Source organism: Elaeis guineensis, chromosome 13, assembly GCF_000442705.2.
Source record: "Elaeis guineensis isolate ETL-2024a chromosome 13, EG11, whole genome shotgun sequence".
NCBI lineage: Eukaryota > Viridiplantae > Streptophyta > Magnoliopsida > Arecales > Arecaceae > Elaeis > Elaeis guineensis.
The window spans coordinates 15,443,797-15,470,952 of NC_026005.2; the positions used below are offsets into that span (position 1 = coordinate 15,443,797).

Here is a 27,156-nt window from a genome sequence, read left to right on the forward strand (position 1 = left end):
AAGTCCATGACCATGGCAGTGTGAAAGATAGAAAGATGTTTCTATTGAATTTTACATCAGACTCGAATCGAATGATTCTATCATATGACAGGAATGAGGTTTGATAAGTTAACCTTGATCTCAGTCCTGTCGGGACTTATGACAAAAGAATCGGATCACACAATAACTGCACCTAGAGGTTCTTTTTCAGTTCTGATGGGTTGCCACTACATACTTTTAGGTGTCATTGGTAGATTGTGGGATCAATTAAAATTATTTTGATGATCAATAATTTTAATTAGCTCAATTGAAAAGAGTTTCAATCCATCGAAAATAGTTTCGATGATGTTACTAATAGAGATCACAACATGTCCCATTACCATGCAGAATTGAACCTATAGGATCACATAACAAAAGACTTTGGTCTAGGATTGCTTAATTAGACTCAATTGGTCCAATTGGGTCTAAGGCAATCATGCTAGCACATGATTAGACCCGAGTTTCTCCAAGATTGGGCTCCCTGTTAGGACTCAACCTAATCTATTTGGGCTCTTAATTTGGCACCAATGAGTTGATTGCATTTAATCTTCTTCAGTTAAATTTGAGTTAGATTCAAATTTCAAAGGATGCACGCCCATTTGAAAGTCAAATGGGGTGCACGAAAAATGGGATGAGAAAGGAGGGGCGCCAAATGTTGTCACCCTCCCCTTTTCTGCTTTCTCCGTGTGTTCTTAAGAGAGAAGGGATGCACGCCCCTTCTGGATAAGATCCAGAGGCATGCACCCCATATGGATAAAGATGAGAGGTTATGGTGGTTACCCATTTGAATCCACATTTGAATTTGAAAGGGTTTAAATTCAAATAAGGGATGAGATCCAATTTGATTTCAAATGGATTGTTGTAAATGTCCTAAAAGAATGATATGAAGAAGTGGGCATCCACCCTCTTCTTATTTTCATTCAAGGATTTCTGAGGGGCGTCACCCCTGCTTGATAAGAAAGATATTTGGTGGAGAGGTTAGGGGACACCCCATCTAAAATTTGATTTCAAATGGGAGCCATTCCATGTTGGTTGGAGAGGATTAGAATTTCGTATCTATAAAAGGACCCCTTCCAAAGGGTTCGATATCTTATCATTATTAAGACCTAAAACTCTACTTCCCTTCCACCTCCACTTCCCTCCTCACACACCTAGAGTAGGCTGCTGCTATATCCCACGCCCAAAGGTGTTGGGCTGATCCTCGAAGAGTGCTTGAAGGAGTTCAAGCACCGCCCGATTGAAGGAAGAAGCAAGGCTGCTGCAAGTGTTGATCCGACAACCCCAGAGATTGCTTCATCGCTGATCAAGAGCCCTCAGATCCACCTTGGAGAAGGCAGATCAGATCTGGAGAAAGAGTCCTAAATGAAGGTCCAAGTGGATACCTGTAGAGGCCGAGCATGTGCACGGCTCAACTGTGGACCTCAGCTTTACCCAAGGTGGATCATATCTGGAGAAAGAGTCCTAAACGAAGGTCCGAGTGGATGCCTGTAGAAGCTGAGCATGTGCACGGCTCAACTGTGGACCTCAGCTTTACCATAATCATCAAACTGCAGAGATCGTCTACCCGTGCAAGGTAAGGTAATGTGATCACTCCATATATGCATGCTGATTTTTATGCTTGATATATGCTTAATATCTGATTTAGATCTACACCTTGCGTGTCGGGTCGGATCAAAAATTTTTGAATTTCGCTACCTCTGATCCGAACCGATCCGATGCACAACCCGATCCTTCAACTGGTATCAGAGCCAGGTTCTACGGATCATATATCTAGATCTGATCTGATTCAGATCTGATCTGTAGTGATCAGATCTAATAAAATTAGATTAGATATAATTTTCAGCATGTTTACATAAATCTAAAAATAGTTTAGATTTGATCACAATCATGTTTTTAGATTAGATCTGTTTTGATATATGAGATATATGTGTAAATCTAGTTTAAAGTCTAAGTAGCCAAGCACTCCAATTAGATTTATCACCAGACTATCCGATCATAAGAGGAAACAGGGATTAAAGTCCTCTCGCCCAATCAAAGGATTCTTTTATAACGTGTAGGGGTGCCGTATGATTATATCCCATAAAGAAGAACAGCGAAAGAAAAAAATTTAATTTTCTGCAAAATTCTAGATCCAAAAATCTTAGGTTTTGATACATAATTTAGTTGTTTAGATTTTAAAATTATTTTAATTTCTAAATTAAAACTTTTTATTATGCATGGATCATTAAAATTTGTGAAACTCGTTGCTGGTAGCTCGTCGAGTTGACTCAGTTCTTCTTCGAGTCGACTCGAGATCCTGTGGAGCCGGCTCGGTTTGCAGACGAGCTGACTTGGTTCAGCGGACTGTGGCAAACGGATTCTCTATTCATCATAGGGAGCCAGCTCGATTTAGACTCAAACCGACTCACTGTGATGAGTCGACTCGAGTCCAGGATGAGTCGACTTGAGGGTGAGCAGAAAACTTTGTATGTGATGCAATATTGATCTAAATTATTTAGACATCTGATTAGACCCATGAACTTAATTAAGAATTAAAATGTGTTAATGGAAAAGGTAATTTTTGTATTTCTCCTTTTTCATCTTCATGAATACAACTCTTTAAATAGACTAAAAGGAAATAGCTATACAATTGTATCCAAACACATATGGAAGCTATACAATTGTGTCTAATAATCAAATAAGTATGCTAAATTTAATCCTGAAATCTCTATAGTAATCACTACCATGATATTTACGATCATAATAGCTATGATATTCTGACCATAATAGCCATGATATTCTGATCTTGAAATCTTTGAGAATAGCCATGATATTCTGACCATAATAGTCATGATATTCTAATCTTGAAATCTTTGAGGTCATGCTTATCATAGTAGTCATGATCTTGACAACTCATTATGATATTCATCATGATTCTATGTTTTATTCTTAACACTCCCCCTCAAGCGGGAGCATAGATATTAATCATGCCCAGCTTGTCACAAATGTAATCAATCCTAATCCGGATAAGACTCTTTGTAAACAAATCGACCAGTTGATCCCCTGAGTGTAACTGGTGGAAATGAGCTTTTGCTAAATCTTCTCCCTCACAAAGTGACAATCTACTTCGATGTACTTCATCCTCTCATGAAACACTGAATTTGATGTAATATGCATAGCTGCCTGATTATCACACCACAGCTTCATAGGAGAAGAATCTATAAGACCAATCTCTTCTAGAAGATGTCAAATCCACATCGATTCACATATTGTCTGCGCCATGGCCGGGTATTCTGATTCTGCACTTGACCAAGAGATTATATTTTGCTTCTTACTCTTTCAAGATATTAAATTTCCTTCCATAAATACACAGTATCCTGTTGTAAACTTCCTATCATTAGGCGAACTTGTCCAATCAGCATCAGTGAACCCCTCAATCTGTATACCACCATGATCTCCATACACAATATCCTTTCCTAGGGTTCCTTTCAAGTACCTCACTATATGGATTAAGGCATCCAATGTACAGCAGTGGGTGCTGTCATGAACTGACTCAATACACTCACAGAAAATGCAATATCTGGTCGAGTGATTATGAGATAGTTGAATTTTCCAACAAATCTTTTGTATTTCTCTGATTCAGTAAACATCTTCACCTCATCTACTATAAGTTTGACATTTGGATCTATAGGAGTTTCACAAGGTTTTACTCTAAGTAGACCAGTATCTATCAAAAGATCTAGAACATACTTTCTTTGAGAAAGAAATATACCTCTTTGAGTAAGCTAGTTCAATCCCAAAGAAGTATTTCAATTGTCCCAAATCTTTTGTTTGAAAACTTGCTTGAAGAAACTCCTTTAGTGAAGAAATAAATACCCTATGCATCGCTCCCTGTAATCACAATATCATCAACATACACAATCAACAAAATACAACCACTGTCAGTATGTTTGAAAAACATAGCATGATCACATGAACTCCTCTTCATGCCACACTCTATCACTACATCACTGAACCTGCCAAACCAAGCTCTGGGAGACTACTTCAACCCATATAATGATTTTTTTAATTTGCACACCTTACCATACTCCCCCCGAGCAACAAACCGAGGGGGTTGCTCCATATACACTTCTTTCTGCAAGTCATCAGCTGTTCCCTGACCCAGCCTACTTCGATGAATTCCCCTTCGCTTCAACTAGTGCTTTGGTAAATGCCGTACTAGGTGAAGGTGACTCCTTTGCTACCTGGAACTATAGTACCGACCGAGGGCCAACAATAAGTAGCAGTCAAAGAAATAAATATGCAAATAGATGTCATCTTAGCCACAGGAGAGAAAGTATCAGTATAATCCACACCATAAGTCTGGGCATATCTCTTAGCTACCAAACGAACTTTCAATCTATCAACAGAACCATCAGCCTTCATCTTCACCACATATACCCACTTACACCCAATAGTACACTTACCTGATGGGAAAGAAATCAGATCCCAAGTGTCATTAGCCTCAAGAGCCGACATTTCTTCCTCCATAGCTATCCTCCAGTCATTGTGTGACAACTCATCTAATATCTTAAGAATAGTCATAGAATCAAGAGAGATAACAAAAGAATGGATTGACTGTGATAAATGATTATAGAAAATAAAAGATAAAATAGGATGGGTACAATTGCGTTTACCTTTTCTAAGAGCAATAGGTAGATCAAGATTAGAATCAAACGACGCGAAAGCCGGTAGAGATGAGATAGCCATTGGTGGATCTGCTGGTTGAGAACCTACAACATCTGACTGGAGAGGTTTATCAGGACAGGTGTAGACATAAGTAATGGGAGAACGAGATAGATCAAATGAAGCTGTAGGAGTGAGATAATTGACTGTGTAGATCAGAAAGTCCTCCATAGAATCCATCTCAGAAGTAAAAGGAGAGGAACTAGCAAAGAAATGACTCGATTCAAAGAAGGTGACATCTCGAGACACAAGGTATCGACCTAACATAGGAGAATAACATCGGTACCTTTTTTATATACGGAAGTACCCAAGAAAGATGCACTTTAGTGATCGAGGGTCCAACTTATTAACCTGGGATCTCATATCCTGTACAAAACAAGTGCAGCCAAATGTCTTTGGAGGAATGAGAAACAATGACCGAGTAGAGAACAAAACTGTATAAGGTGCACAACCATTAAGAACAGAGAACGGCATGCGGTTTATAAGAAATGCAGCAGTATGAACCGCATCTGTCCAAAACATTTTAGGTACTCTCATTTGAAACATTAAGGCTCTAGCAACTTCCACAAGATGACGGTTCTTCCTCTCAGCTATTCCATTTTGTTGAGGGGTAACAACACATGATGATTTATGGATAACGCCATTCTATGTCATATAAGTGTTAAATTGGTCAAAAAAATATTCCTTGACATTATCACTGCGAAGAATATGAACATTGTAATTATACTGAGTACGAACCTCGAAACAAAAAATAGAAGAAGTTTAAAACAACTCTGATCGAGATTTCATTAGATATAACCAAGTATTTCTTGAATAATCATCAACAAAAGTTACAAAATATCGAAAGCCAGACATGAAAGTAATAGGACATGGACCCCAGACATCAGAGTAAACAAGATCAAAAAAAAGACAAGGCTCGTTTATTTACTCTTGGAGGATACGACACCCGATGGTGTTTAGCAACTCACATGACTCACAAAACAAACTAGTTATTGAACTTAACTCAAGACACATTTTCTTCAAGACTTCTAGGGATGGATGATCAAGACGACAATGAAGTTGAAATGGAGAAATATCAGACCTAATGGTAGATGCAATATCAGATGGGATAGTAGTAGCAAACTCATCCAGCAGATACAACCCATTTGACTCGCTTCCCTTACCAAAGATCTTTCGAGTCGATAGATCCTGAAACAAACAGTAGCCAGAAAAAAATATAACATAACAATTTAAGACTTTAATGATTTGGCTAACAGATATCAAGTTAAAAAAAAATTTAAGAAGATATAATACAGAAGACAAGAGTAGCGAAGAGGTAATGGATGTATCTCCACTACCTAAGACTTTGATAGTGGATCCATCTGCTAGTGTTACATTAAAGCACTCATCAGACGATTTATAATGGGATAAGATATCTTGATCACCTGTCATGTGGTCGGTGGAACCTGAGTCAATAACCCAGTATCTGAATGAGGATGAAAGGTAGACGACAGGGTTACCTATCTTGACTAGAGTAGCTTTAGAGGAGGATGTCGACTGCTGAGACTGCTGAAACTAGATGTACTTTGCAAACTCCTCATCAGACATGACTACGATGCGATCCTCTGGATGATGAGTAGCTGAATCAATTGGATGTGATACAGCATGAGCAAATCTGCATACCTGATACTGAGGTTGCATCTGCTGTGCTTGTGGAGGTTTAGAACACTGATGACGAAAATATTTTGATTCTCCACAGTTATAGCATACCCTCTGGCTCCCACGACCACCATATCCTCTACCTCCACATCCTCTACCACCACGTCCTCCATCTCTCCCTCCTCTATATCCACACTACCATTATTCTGAAATACAAAGACAGATCCACCAGACATATCCTTAGTACCTAAGGTACTCTCCCGGACTACACTGAGTACAGTAGTGACAACATCGAACAAGGAATCCACATTCTTGTTGGCCAACAAATGTGATCAAATCACCTCATACTCTGTACCCATCCAGACAACCAACCAAATACAAATAGTCTCTCACGTTGCTCCATCGTAGCTACATCAGTGGAGATCGACATTGCCGTACAAAAATCTTCTGTGGCTCATTTATACTCATAGTAATACTCCATGATACTTCACCCATTCTGACTTGGATGACTAACCTCTTGAGCCAAACTATATAACCTTCTTATATTTCTAATCCCAAAAAAACACTAATGCAATAACTCTCATAACTCTTCACCGTCGTAACATGCTGCATTGAGAGAACCATCTTTCTATCAATGCAATTGACAATCTGAGAAAATAGTCTCTTATCTTCAGCCAACCATAGTTTGGCTTCCCTTTCTCCCTTAGGACATAACTCAGTAAGGTATTCTTCCTTGCCAAGTCCTCCAACATCAACCTTGACAAGAAAATGCCATTCCACAAAATTAGATCCATCACCAACTAGCATCATATCAATTAATTTCTGATGTAAGGACACCACTTCAACACTCTTAGGACCCTCTTCTAACGCCATTACTCAAACACTTTATTAAACAATACCACAAGAAACTACACCCTTACACCTCCACAACTCGCATCATGCTACCACAAATAATCTGGGATCAACCCATCATCCCTATTAGACTTCTAATCCATAAGTTATTATCACACAACCTACATCCCATCAAAACAAACTCCACAATCATTGTAAGAAATCTGCACTGAAAGGCACAAACCAATAAACACATAAAGACACAAATAGTAGGCTGTAAAAGGACTGATCTGAATGGCGGTATGGCAGATCTACAGATCTAATTCTGAGGTAGATCTGATGGTCGGCAGGGGCTGCAAGGGTTAAGAGATGATGGGAGGCGGAAAGAAGATGGCGGCTAGACAAAGAAAGGGGGGGCGGCCGCTTGCTTTGGTTAGGATTTTGGCTCAAATACCATATTAATGAAAAAGATCATTTTTGTATCTCTTTTTCATCTCCATAAATATAACTCTTTAATAGACTAAAAGAAAATGGCTACTATGGTAGCTTTACAATTGTATCCCAACACATATGAAAGCTATACAATTATGTCTAATAATCAAATAAGTATGGTAAATTTAATCCAGAAATCTCTATAGTAATCACTATCATAATAGCCATGATATTTCTGACCATAATAGCCATGATATTCTGATCTTGAAATCCTTAAGAATAGCCATGATATTCTGACCATAATAGTCATGATATTCTGATCTTGAAATCTTTAAGGTCATGCTTACCATAGTAGTCATGATCTTGACAACTCATTATGATATTCACCATGATTCTATGTTTTATTCTTAACAATATGAAATTAATCGGATCTAAAAATTAAGAATTGAAGATCTAAGTCAATTTCATAATATATGGGTTCAGGGAGTGGATAGCTCAATTAGGTCTTGTCAAGGACCGCTGTACCGGTACCAGACATCGTATCGATGGCGAATCGATATGGTACGATACCGGTACCATACCATACCGACATACGGTATACTTCGACGTACCAGTTCAATACCGGTATATTTTTTGTTTCATTTTTTTGTGGGTGTTCAAATTATTAATTCATAAATATAACTCCAAAATTACATTATATTGCATATTATTGACATATTTGGGTTCAATTTTTGAGTTAGCGGTACAAAGACTCTTGATCCAAAATTTCAAATATATATTTATTTATATTATATTACAACTATACCATCCTAAAATTAAAAAATACATATATAAAATATGCATTAAAATGTATCTAAACGTTTAAAGTACAAAGCACAACAACTGATATACTAACCTCAAGATCTACTCTGCATTTAATTTCTCATCGAGTGTCTGTGACGCTCGTAGATATCTGGATCATTAACATAATCTGGAGGAACATCAGTTCAACTTTCTAACCAAGATGCACCGTACTCTTAAATATTCATCCCATAAGACATCCTCTCTGGATTGTAAGACATCTCAGATCTCTCACTCAAACTCTGGCTTTGAGAAATATCCTCGAGATGATGATATGGCTGTATAGGAGCCCATTTGAATATATCGGTAGCAAAATCTGATCCGTAAAATGCTTCAGACTGCATAGGATAGTTACCACTAGAAGATGATGTCTCGAATGCACCATATCCATATGGATCATAAGATGGCTGCGGATAATAGGATCCATAATGCGAGGATGATCCAGATACATCCATGGATCCTACTCTATGTGCAAGATCGTCTACAGCTGCATCGTGTGCTGGATGACCTCTAGGAGCCTGTCGTTTATATGAAATCAGCTCCCCACGGTCTCTACCGACTTGTCCACCATGATCCCTATCTTGTGTGGCATATGTAAATTGGGACTCACCGATGAATCGAATATCATCCTGTGGCTCTCATAAACAATGATCTCCTGTCCTTCAGTTCCTCCCTGATCATCAGATCCATGGCTACTACTACTAGTATCATCATCACTCTCTCTGATATCTAAATCTGAGTCAGATAGCTCCTGTACTCTCGAGAGTGGTGCATGTGCAACTGTCTTTTCTTTCCCCCTTGTGCCCCTCTGACTTTCTTGTGATTGAAAGGATGGATGTCTTCTTGCTGACTGCCGACCTCGTCTATACATCTGTCGCTCGAACCTCTGCAAAGATATATCGGACATCGAGTCATGTGATGAATGAGTCTCCTGTATCCTCTCAGACTGTGGTTGATCAGCTGAAACCTTATGTGAAATATTTTTTTCTGCCCATTGCCCTGGATCCACCCTGATCTCCCTAGCTACCACACTGGCTGGTCGTGGAGGGGACCCCGACTCATCAAGCTCTGCTCCTGCTGCTGACCTGCAAACCATCCAATGATTGGATCGTCATCCTCGTCGGCATAATCATCTAGCGTTGGATCAGTATACTTCAGCTGTACTTTCTTCTGAATATATTTTAGCCTTAACTTCAGATTGTAGTGAACATATACAAGATCATCGAGACATTTTTGTGTCAGACGGTTTCTCTATTTGCTGTGGATAAGGGCGAAAGTCGATCAATTGCGCTCACAACCACTAACAGAGACCATCTGAGAAAGAATACGGACAGCCACACCTCTCAAATATTCTGCAGACATTCCAAAATTTATCCATCATTCAGCTGCAAAAGCAAAATTACATATCAAATTTTATGATATTATTAAGTAAAATTACATATTAATCTATGCTGCTCATTATTGATATGTAATTTACTTAGATTCATCTGTTTTTTTGTTTACAACTGATGGAACTTCAAAACTGTCTGATCCCTCTCTAAACTGTTTCATCTGTAAAAAAATATATTTATTAAATTTATAAATATATCGTTGAGTACAGATCAAATTCAGTTGAATAATCATATTTGTTTTAAACTAGTATGCCTCTTGCAGACACAACGATGCGATTTTTAGATCGGACACTATCTTATATATCATATTACGAAGAGCAGCAAGAAGCTCGTTGTCTATATCTATCTCGAGAATGGTATACTGAAATCTCAGATTCAAATAATAAGCTGCAGATAAATTTCATGACTGATTAAGTATACTTTTACAAGTATAAAAAAATATTTTAAAATATTCTTGAATCCATGCTTACCGACTAGATGCAAATCTCTACCCATCTGATAGTCCCAACGATACTCAATGATGTTAATGAATTCTTGAGCATGCTTCGGCTCATTCACACTAATATATTTTTGTCCTCTCCATGTAATATAAGAAGCCCATCTGGAGGTATCTTTCACTATCCACGGTGCGAAGCACCTCATATAATGGCTTAATAGCCTTCACTATCTTTTCAGCCCGCTGCCAGAATGACTAACTCGTTATCAAGTTCTCCATATGACTTCCATCAGCGCCGACCCTCGCATATCTACTCTCCTACCACTCGACACTAACAAACATCTGATGTAAGACTACTTTCTTCTGAAGAAAACTATCAAGTGCTATATAATTAGTAGCAAATCGTGTGATATCCGATCTTAAGATCTCCCCTCAGTATACGTCCGCATCAATGAAAGAACCCATGTGTGGTTGTAGATGAATCTAGTCTGGGCAATCTCCACTACCTGCTGCACCCTACGAATCTTCCTAATATCCATCAATATAAGATCAATGCAATGTGCAGCACATGAGATCCAGTATGTAGTCGCTGCTCCATCAGCAACTCTCCGGCAGCCTTATATTGTGGTCCATTATCTGTAATGACCTGCACGGCATGCTGCTCATCCACTGAATCAATCACCTCCTCCATCAGACCAAAGATACATATGGCATTGTGCATCTTATCTGAAGCATCAATTGATTTGTGAAAAAATATTTTTTCATCACAGTATGTCAAAAAATTAATGATGCTCCGTCTAGTATGACCGGTCCAACCATCACACATCACTGTCAGTCCGTATGTAGACCATTTATTTTTGTAAGAAACAATCTATCTCTGCAAATCCTCTTTGTTGTCATAAAGCTGACCATAGATGTCTTTAGATCCTGACGGATCTACACCCTGACCGGCAGCCTCTATGGTTGAAATAACAGATCGGTAGTAAGGATTGGCTGCTGCATTTGCTGGAATATAACTGAAATGAAACCATGATCCAATAGCTCGCCACTTTCCTTCTTATCTTTTTTCACCATAGTATCAATCCTCTGCTGCTTTGAATCCTTGCTGGGCAAAGCATGTGGATCCAAATCATGGATGGTGGCTCCTGCTGGAATATCTCTGGAGGATCTCTTACTATCAAAAGCTCCCAACAAAGAAGACATGCTGTGTCTGCTCCCTCTACCACCGAGCTTTCTGACTGAGGTAGTCCTCCTGAACTCGAATTATCCCCCATCGATCGCTGATTCAGACCCCAATTTGTAGCATGATGGCCCAAATCGCTCTCTATACCAGGCCATCTCCTCCTACTAGTACTGATCAGCCAAGCTCGCCTGAATGACAGCATCAATCTGTACCTCATCATCTGAAGTGGAAGCCTCCTCTGACTCTCTAGAGTGATAAGGTGGCTCTACAGCTCGACGGTCTACTTCGGTCCTTTTCTACTTTGCCCTTTTCTTCGCTACTTTCGAATCAGCAAAGTATTTTTTCATCAATTGTTGGATCTCTTGCGGATATTTTCAACACAAACACATCAGGATAACTAGTCAGGTGCTGCTTCAACCTAGTCACCCCTCCTCTCTTGAACTCTATGTTGCACCATTTGCATCTCCAATGATACCGAGCCGAGAGCATCTCACCATGATCCCAACCAATGTCACGCTCTGAATCTTTTTTCTCACTCATTTCTATAAGTATAACAAAATATGACAGTTTAATAATTATTAAAAAAATTTTATATATAAAGAAAATTTATAAATTTAGAAAAATATGTTGTGCTTCAAATAATATTTTCAAATTAACTGTAATATAACACTAATTTTATATATTTTTTATTTGATAATATTTTTTACTATTTAAATATTTACAAAAATATTTTTAATTCCAAAAATTTCAAAAAAATCTCATTAGATTCAAATATTTCAATTGCTTGAATCATTCTAAACATTATTCTCAATTTCAAAAAAACTCTAATTTTTTATTTTTTATTTATTTTTTGAATAATTTGTATAAATAAATATATATTAAAAAATATATAATTAATTAAAGTCAATGAATGCCACGTTCTAAATTTTTTTATAAATATCTGCAAGTATAACAAAACACGATAGTTTAATGATAATTAAAAAAATTATATATAAATTTTAAATAATTTCAATAATAATTTTAAAACTTACAAATTCAAAATAAATATGTTATATGCTTCAAATAATATTTTTGAATTAACTAAAATATTACACTACTTTTTCATATTTTTTATTTTATAATATTTTTTTATTATTTAAATAATTATAAAAATATTTTTTAATTTTAAATATTTCAAAAAAAATTGAGGTTAGATTTAAGTAGCTTGAATCATTCTAAACATGATTCTAAAACTCTGATTTTTTATTTCTTTAAATTTATTTTTTTAATAATTTTTTTATGAATAAATATATATAAATATTTAAAAAATATATAATTAATAAAAATTAACAAATTTAGTGTCATCATGTAGATCTTTCAAAGATCTATCACATATAATTAAATCATACCAAAATCACAAAATTTTGGCATGATTTCCTTTTATTTTTATACTTTCTTATTTTTATCCTATTTTTAACAATAAAAACAAAAAAAAACAAAATATTTACTAAAAGAATAACGCATTACCTTACTTCCGACCAAAAATTAACGTCTCCTCGAATCAGTGCTGCAATTTGACAAAAAAAAATTTTTTCTTATTTTTTTGGCGTCTCGACAATTTCGTTGAGAGCCTCGGGAGTTCTCTGAAAGCTCTCAAGCTTCTCAGAGAACCTAATTACCTGGGCTGCCACCAAAAGACAGCCCAGGCCCCACTCCCCCCCCCCCACTCCCCCCTTTTTCCAAATGAGGCTGTCGATACGATTTGGTTCACATCGAACCGGACCGTACCGGTCCATACCGTCCGATTTTGGGTGGTATGGACTCGAACTGTATCGAACCGAGCGGTTCGATGAGGTTTGGAGGGGTTTTTCGGAGAAAACCCCTGAACCGGATCGACCGACCGCCGGTCCAGTTCGGTACACTATACCGGACGGTTCGGCCCGGTACGGCGAACCCTGGGTCTTGTTTGAGTAATTGATCAAATCGAATCAAATGTTGGTTAGAGTGGGATCAAATATACTTATGACCAACCCAAGTAGTTGTCCTTTGGCCAGATCGATTAACAGTCACATGTTATCGGTCAACTTAAGACCTAATTCGACTCAGTGGTTCAAGTCCAGGTCAATAGACTAATCTGATCGATTCTAATCAACTAATTTGATGTCTAAGTACATAGATGGTGGTTTATTAATTGATTCTATTGTCTGACCTGGCCAATTCGTTGGTGTCTAAGAAAAGCAACGGAGGGATCTTCATATATCTTAACTTATCTGACCATTTTGAAAGATTATGTTTTATATTAAGTTACTTGTTGACTCGAACTAGCCCATATCACTAGATTAGTCATAACCGTCATGACTAATTAAAGAAGAGACCTAAATCAAATCTCCCTAATAAAATATAAAGTCTAGCGGTCTTCCACCGTTGTAGTTGTGCGGGCCCTTCCCAAGGTTGACTGTTCTCGACTGGACACAATGGTTCAGTTGCACCAGAAAAATACAACCATGCGATTAGGCATGAGATGCTACGGGATGGAGATGGGGTTGGACTTAATATTTCGAATATGGTGAGTCCCAATGACGACTCCATTTCGTGTAAATGGTGGATCTGACTTAACTAAGGAGTGGACCAATATTTCAGACACGGTGAGGCTTCACAAATTAGAGACTGGAGATGGCTGCAACATGCTTGGAGAAATATTGGATAAGAGTTGTCTACTTATCGGTTGGCCCATCAACAATAACTGTTAGGTGAGGTGGTAAGCCAATCGGTGAGATCGCAGCACCCACTAGAAACCTTTGATCGCGGAGGTTTTCATTTCTCTAACCAGGAAGTGTGGGGATCCGAGAAAAATAATGGGAGCCCAAATTTATTTTTTAAAATGAAATCTCTAAAATAAATTGATTTAGTCAATTACAAAATCTAACTAAAAACTTTGACTCTCTACGAGAACAATATCTGCTTCCAATCTCCTAGCTAGAATCCTTGAGACCAATAGATTGACCAATCCGAATTTTAAAGATTGGCTCAAAAACTTGAAAATTGTTTTGAGTTCTGAGAAATTGACTTATGTCCTTGACTAGGACCTTCCCCCTCTTCCAGCTCCTCGGACCGCTGATCAGAGAGCATCTTATGAGAAGTGGTTAGACGACGACAACAAGGTTAGATGCTACATATTGGCGTCAATGTCTAATGAATTGCAACACCAACACGAGAACATAAGGACTGCCAGGCAAATACTGGATCATCTGCAAGAGTTGTATGGTGAGCAGAGCAGCACAGCTTGCTACAAAATATCCAAACGACTCCAAAGTGAAGATGCGTGATGGACAGTCAGTCCACGGTCATTGTTTGATAATGATCAAGGATCTTGAGGAGTTTGAGAAGCTCGAGATGTCCATAGATAAAGACTTGCAGATTGATCTCATTCTGCAGTCCTTGACTGATTCATATGGGCAGTTTATAGTAAATTTTCATATGAATAAATTCCAATGCACCATTTATGAGTTGGTCAATATGCTGGTTACGACAGAGGGAATCTTGAAGAGTTCAAAAGGCTATGTACTTGCTGTGGAGCAGACTTCTTTCAAGAGAGTATTGAGAAGAAAAAATCTGCGAAAAAACAGTTGGACAGCAAGAAGGAGAAGAAGGTGGTTCTGAAGAAGGCCGTTGATTAAGAAAAATGTTTCCATTGTAATATTGATGGCCACTGGAAGCGGAACTGCCCTGCTTACCTGGTGACACTGAAGAACAAAAAGGAAGGTGGACCTTCCGAAGCTATGCTCGTCATAGAAACAAACCTCACGATTTCTTCTGCATCCAGTTGGATGCTTGACTCTGGATCTAGTGCTCACTTATATACTTCTTTACAAGATCTTGAGGATAACAAGAGGCTGAGGGATAGTGAAATGATCCTATGCATCGGAAACGGAACAAAAATTACTGCTGTGGCCGTGGGAACGTTCCCTCTACGACTACCGTCGAAGAATCTTTTAATATTAAAAGACTGTTATTTTGTACCTGCTGCGAGCAAGAATCTAATTTCTATCTCTTGCTTAATGCAAGAAGATTATGTAATTAGTTTCTTTAAGGACTACTATAATATTTATTTTGGAAATAATAAAACTGAAAGTAGTTTCCCTATCAATGGTCTCTTTCAGTTATATGCAGATGTTTCTGTGAATTATGTCGAGCAAAATGTGAATGCCATAGGTTCCAAATATCCTAGAGATAGTGTAAATGAAAAGTATTTATGACACCTAAGGCTAGATCACATTAGAGAAGACAGGATTAACAAATTGAAGAAAATCGGACTTTTAGATCCGTTGACTTTCGAGTCATATCCAATCTGTGAATCATGCCTTCAGAAAAAAAATGACCAAGCTGCCCCTTGTAAGACATGGAGAAAAGACCACAGAAATACTTGCTCTGGTGCATTCTGATGTTTACGGCCTATTTGATTTGTCGGCCAGAGGTTTTCTCAACTTCATTACCTTTACCGATGATTTTTCACGATATGAGTATGTGTATCTTATGTGTCATAAGTCTGAGGCCTTTGAAAAGTTCAAAGAATTCAGACATAAAGTGAAAAAACAAACCGAAAAACCCCTTAAGGTTCTTCAAACAGATCAAAGAGGTGAATATCTTAGTGAAAAATTTTTGGATTATCTCAAAGAACATGGTATAGTCTCATAGTAGACTCCGTCTAAAACGTCTCAACTCAACGGAGTTTCAGAATAGATAAATCAGACCTTATTAGATATGATCTATTCCATGATGAGCTTCACAGACCTTCCTATTTTTCTTTGGGGACATTGTCTTTTTACTGCGATTTACGTGCTGAATAGGATTCCATCTAAAATCGTTCCTACCACATCATATGAGATATGGCATGGTAAGAAATTGAGTTTGAGTCATCTCAAGATTTGGAATTGTCCGGCTATGTCAAACGATAAGAGGTGGACATGTTAGAACTCAAGTCTCTTAGAGCTCATTTTATTGGATATCCTAAGGAGTCTTTAGGATATTATTTCTATCTTCCGAAAGACCACAATGTGATTGTGAGTCGGCATGCAGTCTTTCTTGAAAAATAGTCTATTCAAAATGGAGGCATGGAAAAACACATTAGGCTCGAGAAGAAAGTCTTTGGAGAGCAGCAAGCCTTGATACCTTAGAAACCAATTCAGTCTAAGTCGATCCACACACTTCCTCTTCCATCTCGTAAGTCTAGAAGGATTTTCCATCCTCCTAAGAAGTACTCAGATATTATCTCAGAGGATGTAGAGAAAATATTTCTCACAAAAAATGAAGTATATGGAGATGACCCCAAAACTTATAATGAGATGATATTAGATATCGACTCCGAAAAATGGTTAGAGGTAATGAAGTCAGAAATTGACTCGATGCATCAAACCAAATCTGGACCTTGGTAGATCTACCTGAAGATATTGTACCTATTGAGTGTAAATGGATCTTCAAGAGAAAAATAGGTGCAGATAGAAAGGTGGAGACCTTTAAAGCTAGGCACGTGGCAAAATGATATAGTCAGCACGAAAGCATTGACTATCAGGATACCTTCTCGCCCGTGGCCATGCTTAAGTCCATCTGCACATCGCTTGCTGTTACAACATATTTCGACTACGAAATATGGCAAATAGATGTGAAAACGACATTCTTGAAGAGATATCTTGAGAAAGATATCTATATGAAATAGCCGCTTGATTTCACTTTTAGTGATAGTGATCACAAGATTTGCAAACTGCAAATGTCCATTTATAGACTCAAACAAGTATCTCAGAGTTGGAATGCTCGATTTAACAATGCATCAAATCATTTGGTTTCATCAAGAACGAGGAAAAACCATGTGTCTTCAAAAAGGTTAGTGGGAGCGCTATCACATTCCTCGTATTGTACGTGGATGACATCCTCCTAATTGAAAATAATATTCCTATGTTAACCTCGATCAAAATTTGGTTGTCTAAAAAATTTTTCAGAAAAGATCTAGAAGAGGCATCCTTCATTTTGGAGATTAAGATCTATAGAGATAGATCTAGGAGGATACTAGGATTGTCACAAAAGATATACACTGAGGTACTGAAGAGATTCAGCATGGAGAACTCCAAAAGGGGTCTGATACCCTTCAGACATGGCATTCATCTCCAAGAAAATGTGCCCCAACATATCGAAAGAGATTGACAGCATCAGCAAGATCCATTATGCTTTGGCTATTGGGAGCCTCATTTATGCTATGCTTTGTACGCGACCTGATATCGTCCATGCTGTGAGTGTCACAAGCAAATATCAGTCGAATCCAGATGAAGAGCACTGAACTTCTGTGAAATATATCTTTAAGTACTTGAAAAGAACTAAGGATATATTTCTGATCTTTGAGAATGGAGAACTTAAAGTGCAAGGATATACTGATTCAGACTTCATGTCTGATACTGATGATCGAAAATCGACATCAGAAAGCATCGTCTTGTGCAATGATGGTGCTGTCAGCTGAAAGAGTTCCAAGCAGACTGATTGCAGACTCTATCATGGAAGCAGAATATATCGCCACATTAGAAGCGGCAAAGAAGGCGTTCTAGTTCAAGAAATTTGTTGCAGAGCTAGATGTGATGCCATCAGATGCTGTCCCACTCTACTGCTACAACAACAATGCCTAGCCCTAGCTAAGGAGCCGAGATCTCATCAAAAATCCAAGCATATCGAGCGACGGTTCCACCTCATCCACGATTACCTCGAGAAAGGATACGTTAAGATAAAGAGAGTTGACACCGCGGACATGGTTGATCCACTGGCGAAGCAATTGAGCCAACAAAAAACTGAAACCCACCTTGAGAAGATAGGACAGATTTGTAGCCAATTAGCTTTAGAGCAAGTGAAAATTTGTTGGACTGGCCGGCACTTATAAAATATTCTTAGGGCATAATTTATAAAATTGACGTTGATATTTATAAAATTGGATTATTTTCATTCATATTGTGTTTAATAGTGTCTGTGAATCATCCATTGAGTTAATGGATAAGATGATATATATTCTCAAGAATCGAGAGTTTGAGATGTGTTATTATAGTTAACTCATAAATTGCTCCTGATCGTAGGATCATCACGAAGACGGTGATCGATCCAAAAGATTGATGTATAATCGCTTCTTTCAAATAGATGAGTCTTGAATCTACGATATGGAGACATCGAGCGAAAGTACAGATGCTTGTTAAGAACAAAGGTACTGAGCGTGATCATTTACGAGCAGTTACAAAGATATCTACCTTCTCATCAGTGACATGCTCGTAGCTGCGGTTGTGTATTTATTTCTCTAATCTAAGATACATCGGCCATTCACCTTGAGGGTGCTGTAGTTTGACTACACTATAACTCGATCTTCTAGCCATATGGAGCTTTGAGGTGTATGTTAGTTGCAGTATGTTCATTATAGGAATTGGATTGTACCAAAATGGAGTCTATCAACCTCAGTAGAGTAGTCCTATGTAAATCATGAGATTGAGTCCAAAAATCCGTGGCCATGGCAATGTGAAAGATAGAAAGATGTTTCTATTGGATTTCATATCGGACTTGAATCAAATGATTCTATCATATGACAAGAATGAGGTTTGACGAGTTAACCTTGACCTCGATCCTGTCGATACTCACAATAGAAGAACCGAATCATACAGTAACTGCACCTAGAGATTCTTTTTCAGTTCTAATGGGTTACCACTACATACTACTAGATGTCATTGGTGGATTGTGAGATCAATTAGAATTATTTCAATGATCGATAGTTCTAATTGACTGAATTGAAAAGAATTTTGATCCATTAAAAAAAATTTTGATGTTGCTGATAGAGATGACAATATGTCCCATTACCATGCAGAATTGAACCTATGGGATCACACAACAAAGGACTTTGGTCTAGGATTGCTTAATTGGACTCAATTGGTCCAATTGGGTCTAAGGCAATCATGCTAGCACATATTTAAACCTGGGTTTCTCCAAGATTGGGCTCTCTATTAAGATCAGTCTAATCTATTTAGGCTCTTAATTTGGCACCAATGAGTTGGTTGCATTTAATCTTCTTCAATTAAATTAAAATTAGATTTAAATTTCAAAAGATGCATGCCCATTTGAAAGTCAAATAGGGTGCACAAGAAATGGGATGAGAAAGGAGGGGCGCCAAATGTTGTCGCCCTTCCCCTTTCTGCTTTCTCCGTGTGTTCTCGAGAGAGAAGGGACGCACACCCCTTCTAGATAAGATCCAGAGGCATGCGCCCTATATGGATAAGGATGAGAGGTTATGGTGGTTACCCATTTGAATCAACATTTGAATTTGAAAGGGTTTAAATTCAAATAAGGGAGGAGATCCTATTTGATTTTAAATGGGTTGTTGTGAATGTCCTAAAAGAATGATATGGAGAAGTGGGCATCCGCCCTCTTCTTATTTTCATTCAAGGATTTCTGAGGGACGTCACCTCTTGTGGATAAGAAAGATATTCGATGGAGAGGTTAGGGGATGCCCCATCTGAAATTTGATTTCAAATGAGAGCCGTTCCATGTTGGTTGGAGAGGATTAGTTTTCGTGTCTATAAAAGGACCCCTTCCAAGGGGTTCGATATCTCATCATTATTAAGATCTAAAACTCTACTTCTCTTCCACCTCCACTTCCCTCCTCATATGCCTAGAGTAGGCTGCTGCCATATCCCTTGCCCAAAGGTATTAGGCTGATCCTCAAAGAGTGGTTGAAGGAGTTTAGGCGCCATCCGACTGAAGGAAGAAGAAAGGCTGCGGCAAGTGTTGATCCGACAGCCTCAGAGATCGCTTCATCGCTGATCAAGAGCTCTCAGATCCACCTGGGAGAAAGCGGATCAGATCTGGAGAAAAGTCCTAGACAAAGGTTCGAGTGGATATCGGTAGAGGTCAGACACGTGCACAACTCAACTATGGATCTCAACTTTACCACGATCATCAGACTGCGAAGATCGTCTACCCACGCAAGGTCATGTGATCACCCCTTCATATATGCATGCTGATTTTTATGCTTGATATATGCTTAATATCTGATTTAGATCTATACCTTGCGTGCCGGGTCGGATCAAAATTTTTGAATTCCACTGCCTCTATTTCGAACCGATCCTATGCGCAACCCGATCCTTCAGCCCGCTCACCCCCCACCCAAAAGAAAAAAAACAACAAAGGCAAAAACAAAAAAACCAAAAACAAAAAAAAAGGATAAAAGGTTACCCAAAAAAACAGTGGTCATTGAAAAGGCACTCAAAGCTTCAGCAAGAAAACTGCAACTCATAGTGTTATCAGCCAAAGTAGCATTGAAATGTGAAGAAAGCTTGGGCGAAAAGCTGGAAGATGGAAGCATTCTATAGATAATATCAATAAAGAGTGACGTGCATCAGGCAATGGTACATTTGAAAGACATCACCTAATTTTGTAGTATCTATAAGCACAGGGAGTTAATGCAATCATTTATTTATGTATGGATCTTCAGCCTTCTCATAAATGCTGGACAAGTGAGAAAAAGCAGAGAACCAAATGGACAATGAGACAATCATGGTTCAGATGATCTTGGCAACTTCTTAAAAAAGGCTTCTCCAAATTAAGGTTTCACAAACCAGCAGAATGTGATGGTGCCACCAGTATCATAAAATGGTGCTTGGACAGACTCCAGGATGATGAAATCAGTTGGACTGGTACATATTGACCATATCAGTCTACAATGATCAGTACCAGTTGGTATAGGCTGTCCTGACCATCCCTGTTGTTTTTCATTCTTATCCCATTTCAAGACAGAAATGGTATAGGATTCAATACCGGTACTCAAAAGTCAAAACCCTTGCTTCAAATTCCTTTCCAAATGTTTCAAAACATTGTTTGAAAAATGTCATTGTTAAGCACAATTACTTTACTGACCCTTGAAGATTTCACATCCAGCCAATGTCAAACCATACATTATGACGCAAATGCCTCCGAACTAAATCGATTATGAGAGAGCTGATTGTATTTTTTTCAATTGGTTGTTTGGCATTGAGCAATAACTGCCTCACGTATAGTCAAATGCTTTGATATTTCATGTACAGTAAGTAGCTTTGTGCCATGAATCCCTACTACGTATAAATTCAAAAGGCAACCAACATCCCATATCTCAAGTGTAGCAGTTTCTTGCAATCTCTACCAAGGATTCAAGTCTCAAAGGGATGTCCCGCGACACTGAAATGGGGTACCATCTCATGTGTCCGGACAATCCTGCCATCCTCCTAGTGTCCTGAGAGGCATGTCTTGGGACATCCCTTCTTCCAAGTGCAGGACAAGTGGGGACAGCAGCATGTCCCATTCCATAGGAAACCCGAAATAGCCCAGACCCATAGAATTTAAAACCTTGATCTCTGCTACCTACCTTTCAAATATCAAAATGGTATTTGCATGTATAAGAGCAGCTTCTTACACATGCAAAACAGTTCCCATAGTGCAAATGTTAACTAACATGTGCACGACAACTATATAAAAGAGAGGACATCTTAATCAAAAGTCAAAAGCACAACCCACATACTGCACATTGATGAACTGCACATAAGCAGCAGGTAGCTTCTTTATCAAAAACTAATCAAGGATCATGACATCAGCAAGATAGATGGTTTATTTTCACAAAGAAAAACATTTAAATACTTTTGATTTCATCTTAAATTTTCAAATTCTGAACTAACCAAATTAGGTTGACAACTAGACTACCCAAAGATCACTATCCTTTCTTTGGTTCTCTGCCCAATTATTCTCTTTGTGCCAGAGCATTTTCAGCTGAAAAACCACATTATTTAATAACTATTCTTTTCCAATTCTCAAAATAGCAAGAATTTTCAGCGAGGACACCATATGATTCAATGGATGAACCTTGTAGGTTTAGAATCCAAATTTGTTCTTTTTTTCATAATTTGTTGTCACCGCTCTGTTCTTCGACTAGAGTTTACAGCCTTCTAAAGGAAACAACAAAACTGATGGAAAACTTTTACAGTTGTAGCCAAAAAAAGGTAGAATCATATCTTTCTTTTTTTAAAGTTATTCTAATTGAATATATGGTGCAGTCCCACCAAAATATCATAGAAGTTCCCAAAATAGTCATGATAATCAAATTCTTCTTAGAAGCTATAAACCCTCCCCATCTGCTATGCATTTATCACCAACATCACTCGGATCAAATTAATGTCTTGAGGAGATTCTGCTAAGAAACACTTGTAAAATTGTAATACCAGGTGCAATTTTGTGGCAAGCATATCTACACATATGGGAAATGTTGAGACTTCATCCTTAATTGCATAAAAATTTCCATAGTATAATAACATGCAATTGTGAATTTAATACACACACACACACACAGAGCAATGATTTCTAAATGCAAACCTTGGCCAAAAAATTTGTAACCACCATGCAAATTTCATTTCATACAACTTGTAAAAATTATGCCAAAATAATTTAGCACCTCTCCTTTTATAGGAAATACAATGACAAAGGTTTCTCTTAGAAATGGAAAAAGATATTGACTCCTTATCAAACAACTTTCTTGTCATATAAATAATTAGGTACTTGCAAACAATCTAATTAAAAAGGTATTTGATCACTGGAAGGTCAGAATGAGGACATAAGCTGAACAAAATTCATCCATGGTTATTCAATATGTAGGAATTTCTAGTTTTGAATCGAGGGCTTGTAATGTAAGACTTATTTGGTCTTTTATCAATTTTTCAATTTTTTTATCAAATCATGAATTTTGCAGAGCATTACATCAAATGAAAACTTGCAGCAATGACAGATGTTTCCCTTGCTCATCTAGAAAATTCAATAAATAAAGTCAGCAGTCACTTGACAAAGAAAAATCACCCAGAGATTAAAGGCAGTCAATATATATGAATGAATATGAGACAAGAGGGTAAAGACAATCAAATTACTTTGACAGATAGTGATAGCGACAAAGCCACGGCCCCTCGCAATCCCGACCATACAAGAATAATTGCTTCTTTCCAGTCCAAACCATAGCCAAAGTACCGCAAAAATGGATATAGTAGCCCAACAACTATGATTCGAGAGCATTGAACAAAAACATAAAGCAAAACAAGGTGGCCCCATGAAGCACCTGAATATAGATTGAAAAAAAAAAACTCAGAATGAATTTTTGAATCCAATATAACTAAAAATCATAGAATATTGATGATCACTTTCAATAAGATCAACAATGCAATAAGGTTTATGTCAACAATAAGTTAGGCAGTGATGTTGGTATTGTAGTACACATGGTGGAGGGCATTATGGGTATCAAGCAATAATTTACATTGATGGAGGTAACGGCTGATGGTGAGTAATGGTGGAGCCAATGGAGAAAAGAAAAGAAGAGAGGAAGAAGGAAAACAAGAATAGTGTTTGGGTTAGTAAATTAAGTCATAAGTTAATTAATAAACAAACATGTATATATAAAATTATGATATATCATAGTTTTGGTTTTTGTTTGGCTTACTTTGGACCAGGGGATCAGCCCCAGCCTAGCTTGAATTCATTTGGATCCCTGATACGGGGCCTACCCAAGTTCCTTGACCTAGGCCCAGCCAAACATGCCTCAAGCCAACATGAGCCCACTTCCAAGTCCTACCCATACATGGGTTAAAATATAAAGATTAAAGTCAACCACCTCTAATTATTTAAAAACAAAAAAAACAAGGCAAATGAGGTTATTGCATATCAACATTGTGCACTGAGATGCAAAGTAAACCTTGGTGCTAAAGTTGGCCTAACCAAAGGTCACATACACTTAGGCTATGTTTGGATTTTTTGGAGATAAGGAAAAGTGACACCCATGGCATTAATTTATACCAGCATGAATGAGTATAAACCTTAATTTTTGTTAGGGAAACATGGTGATACACCAACTAATGATTGCAATTGTTCTCTCTGTGTGTTTGGATGCGGATGGGGGATCAAAAATGCTAATTGGATATTACTTGGGGATAACTGGATGAAAAAGATTATTTTTTATGAAATGGACAAGTTTTCCCTTCCAATCCCTATTATTCTATAACACAATAGTATATTGTATAATATAACAATATGATAATAACATTATTAAAAATACTAAATATTAGAATACTATACTATGATATTACATGCTATATTATACCATAACATTATAATAGATATCATGATATTATTAAGTATTATGTGGTATAATAAGATCATAATTGTATTTAATATTATATGATGTAATATTATGTTAATGTTCGAGGAGGCCTAATTCAAAATGGTCATTTTATCTAATAATGGACAGGATAAGGGAGCGCATTTGAACCAAGTTATACCAGATCAAACTTCTACTATGGGACCCAGGCATAAATTATACTTGGTATAAGTGTGATCAAGAGAGCCTAATCAAATAAAAGGGCTAAACTTATCTGCCTGACAAGTTATTGCTTTTGTCACATATTCTAGGGATAAATGGGGATAGACCGCTTGATACCCCCAATCCAAATGTAGCCTTAGGCTTCATATAGAACTAGAAAACAAATGTTTATCCCCACTTTATGCAATATATCTTGCTAAACGCTTTGGAGACCAAACTAAATTATACCTTACAATCTAGTCAACACCTAGCATCCCATATATAAACCAAGTTTAAGCTGCAACTAAGGTACCAATGTATTAGTTTCAACCTGGGCTTAACCTGGTTTCAAACCCCTTCCATATCCCTACCACTGACAAGAAATAACCAAGTTAGCCGATCCTTTATAGAATACTACTAATAATAAAATATTTGGGTATGCCGCCTCGATACTAGGCCTCGTATCGGTGCCACCCTATTACTATGTCGATATGCTCGGTACAGGGGCCAATTTGGTGTACCGTGTCCCGGCACAGCCCCCATACCATGTTCCAACTCGGCACCATTACGGTACGACCCTTACCATTTGGTTCAATATGATATGACGTACCTTGAAATTAAATAATATTATAATATTATACCAACAGTATGACATACATACATACGTACGTATGTACGTATATACATACATATATAAAATCATTAGACGATCTCATAATATATGATATACTATAACATGTTATAGTATCATATAATGATATAATGTAATATATCACAAATTCACAATACTTTCATCTTATTTTAACATTATATGATATTATACAAGGTTTGTTACACCAATCAGCACTATACCATATTAGGCATATCATACCGAACAATACCGTACCATACTGGTATGCAATCTTGTACCATACCAACACTCGATATGCGTCGTCATTTGACTCATTTCATACCATATGATATAGCGACACCATAATAGAATGGTACCGGAACGAGGTCCGGCACCAAGACAGCAAACCTTGATATCATAATATAAAGCAATAAAAAATGGAAGGGCAAACTTGTCTAATTCTATAAGAATTCACCATTTTCTCCATTTATCCCCAAGTAACATCTAGCATTTGTTATCCTAGATCAGCATCCAAATGGACAAACAAAAAGGTGCAATCATCTATTGGGATAATAGAATTTTATTACAGATGAAAAAAAAGGATTATTCCCAATAAACCTAAAAAAATCTAAGCTACCTAGATTAACTTCTCCTTGTCTTTGAAAAACCCATCCATACTCCAAATGAAACCATAAGCTAAGGGGGGGATGCTAAAAGCCTTAGTAAAAATTGTTTAGAAAAGCAAAAGCAATTGCACTGTGGACATGATAAGAGCAAAAGAGCTCATAGTAACTAGTCAAAAGGAAATAGGGCATAGAGAATCATTTCCATGTACAATGACTATACAACCAAGAATGGCTTAAATTGGAGGAAAATGGAGAGAAATACCTTAAGCACCTCAAAACAAAAACAACAATGGAGACAGAAAATGTGCATATGATTTCAAGAAAGCCTAAGGTATTTTTGAGGCCACAAGCTAGGCAATCATTTTGGGCCACTGCTGATGAATAGGACAATGAATAAAGAAAAAATTTAGACAAGTTGACGAGGTATGCTGATGAAATGCTCCAAATATGGAGAAGCATTTACAATATTGACATGTTAAGTTCCAAAAAGAGGTTGATCTCTAATACAAATGTAAGAGAAGCACTTGTCAAATTAAGCCCAAGGAACATCTAAGAATGGCATGTAATCAAGGTTCTAAATACCGTAGGACAAAGCCATCCCAATTGTTCAATGGAACGTGATGCCCCACCTACTAACTATTGGGACCCAAGTGCATTTTCTTACTCATCCCATCCTGACAATAGGGTCGCCGGGACCCACACCATCCTACTGATATTTGAAGCCTTGCATGTAATACATATAAAATTACATAAACATGCTAGAAGTATAGGTATGATCAAAAGACCATACCATAAGGGTGCATATGCACAAGTTTAAACATACAAATATAGACCTATGTATTTATTAATCATATCATGATAGCATAAAGGGGCATGTCAATGTTGAAGATAGGTAGATCACAAGACTATAATTTAGATTATCTCAAATGATCCTTCCCATATTTCTCATTTTTTGTGGTAATGTCCCATTCCTAATGCTAAATAGGATAGTGGCATATGGGGTCTCCATTCACATACTAGCTATTACAAATTTTTTGGGACCATCTTAGATCTTGACAAAGCAAGCAATTGGATATTAGTATATTACATCTCTCACTGC

The 27,156-nt window shown here is 37.5% G+C and overlaps 1 protein-coding gene across 5 annotated transcripts in view; it reads right to left on the reverse strand.

The window, feature by feature from the left end:
- LOC105056363 (sodium/hydrogen exchanger 7) overlaps nucleotides 1-27,156 on the reverse strand; it is a 100,983-nt gene that overhangs the window by 15,877 nt on the left and 57,950 nt on the right. For all 5 annotated transcript variants that reach the window (XM_029267925.2, XM_010938530.4, XM_010938529.4 and 2 more), the window contains one exon: nucleotides 23,404-23,588. In XM_029267925.2, coding sequence (XP_029123758.1) covers nucleotides 23,404-23,588 — 185 coding nt within the window. The remainder of the gene's footprint in view (nucleotides 1-23,403; nucleotides 23,589-27,156) is intronic.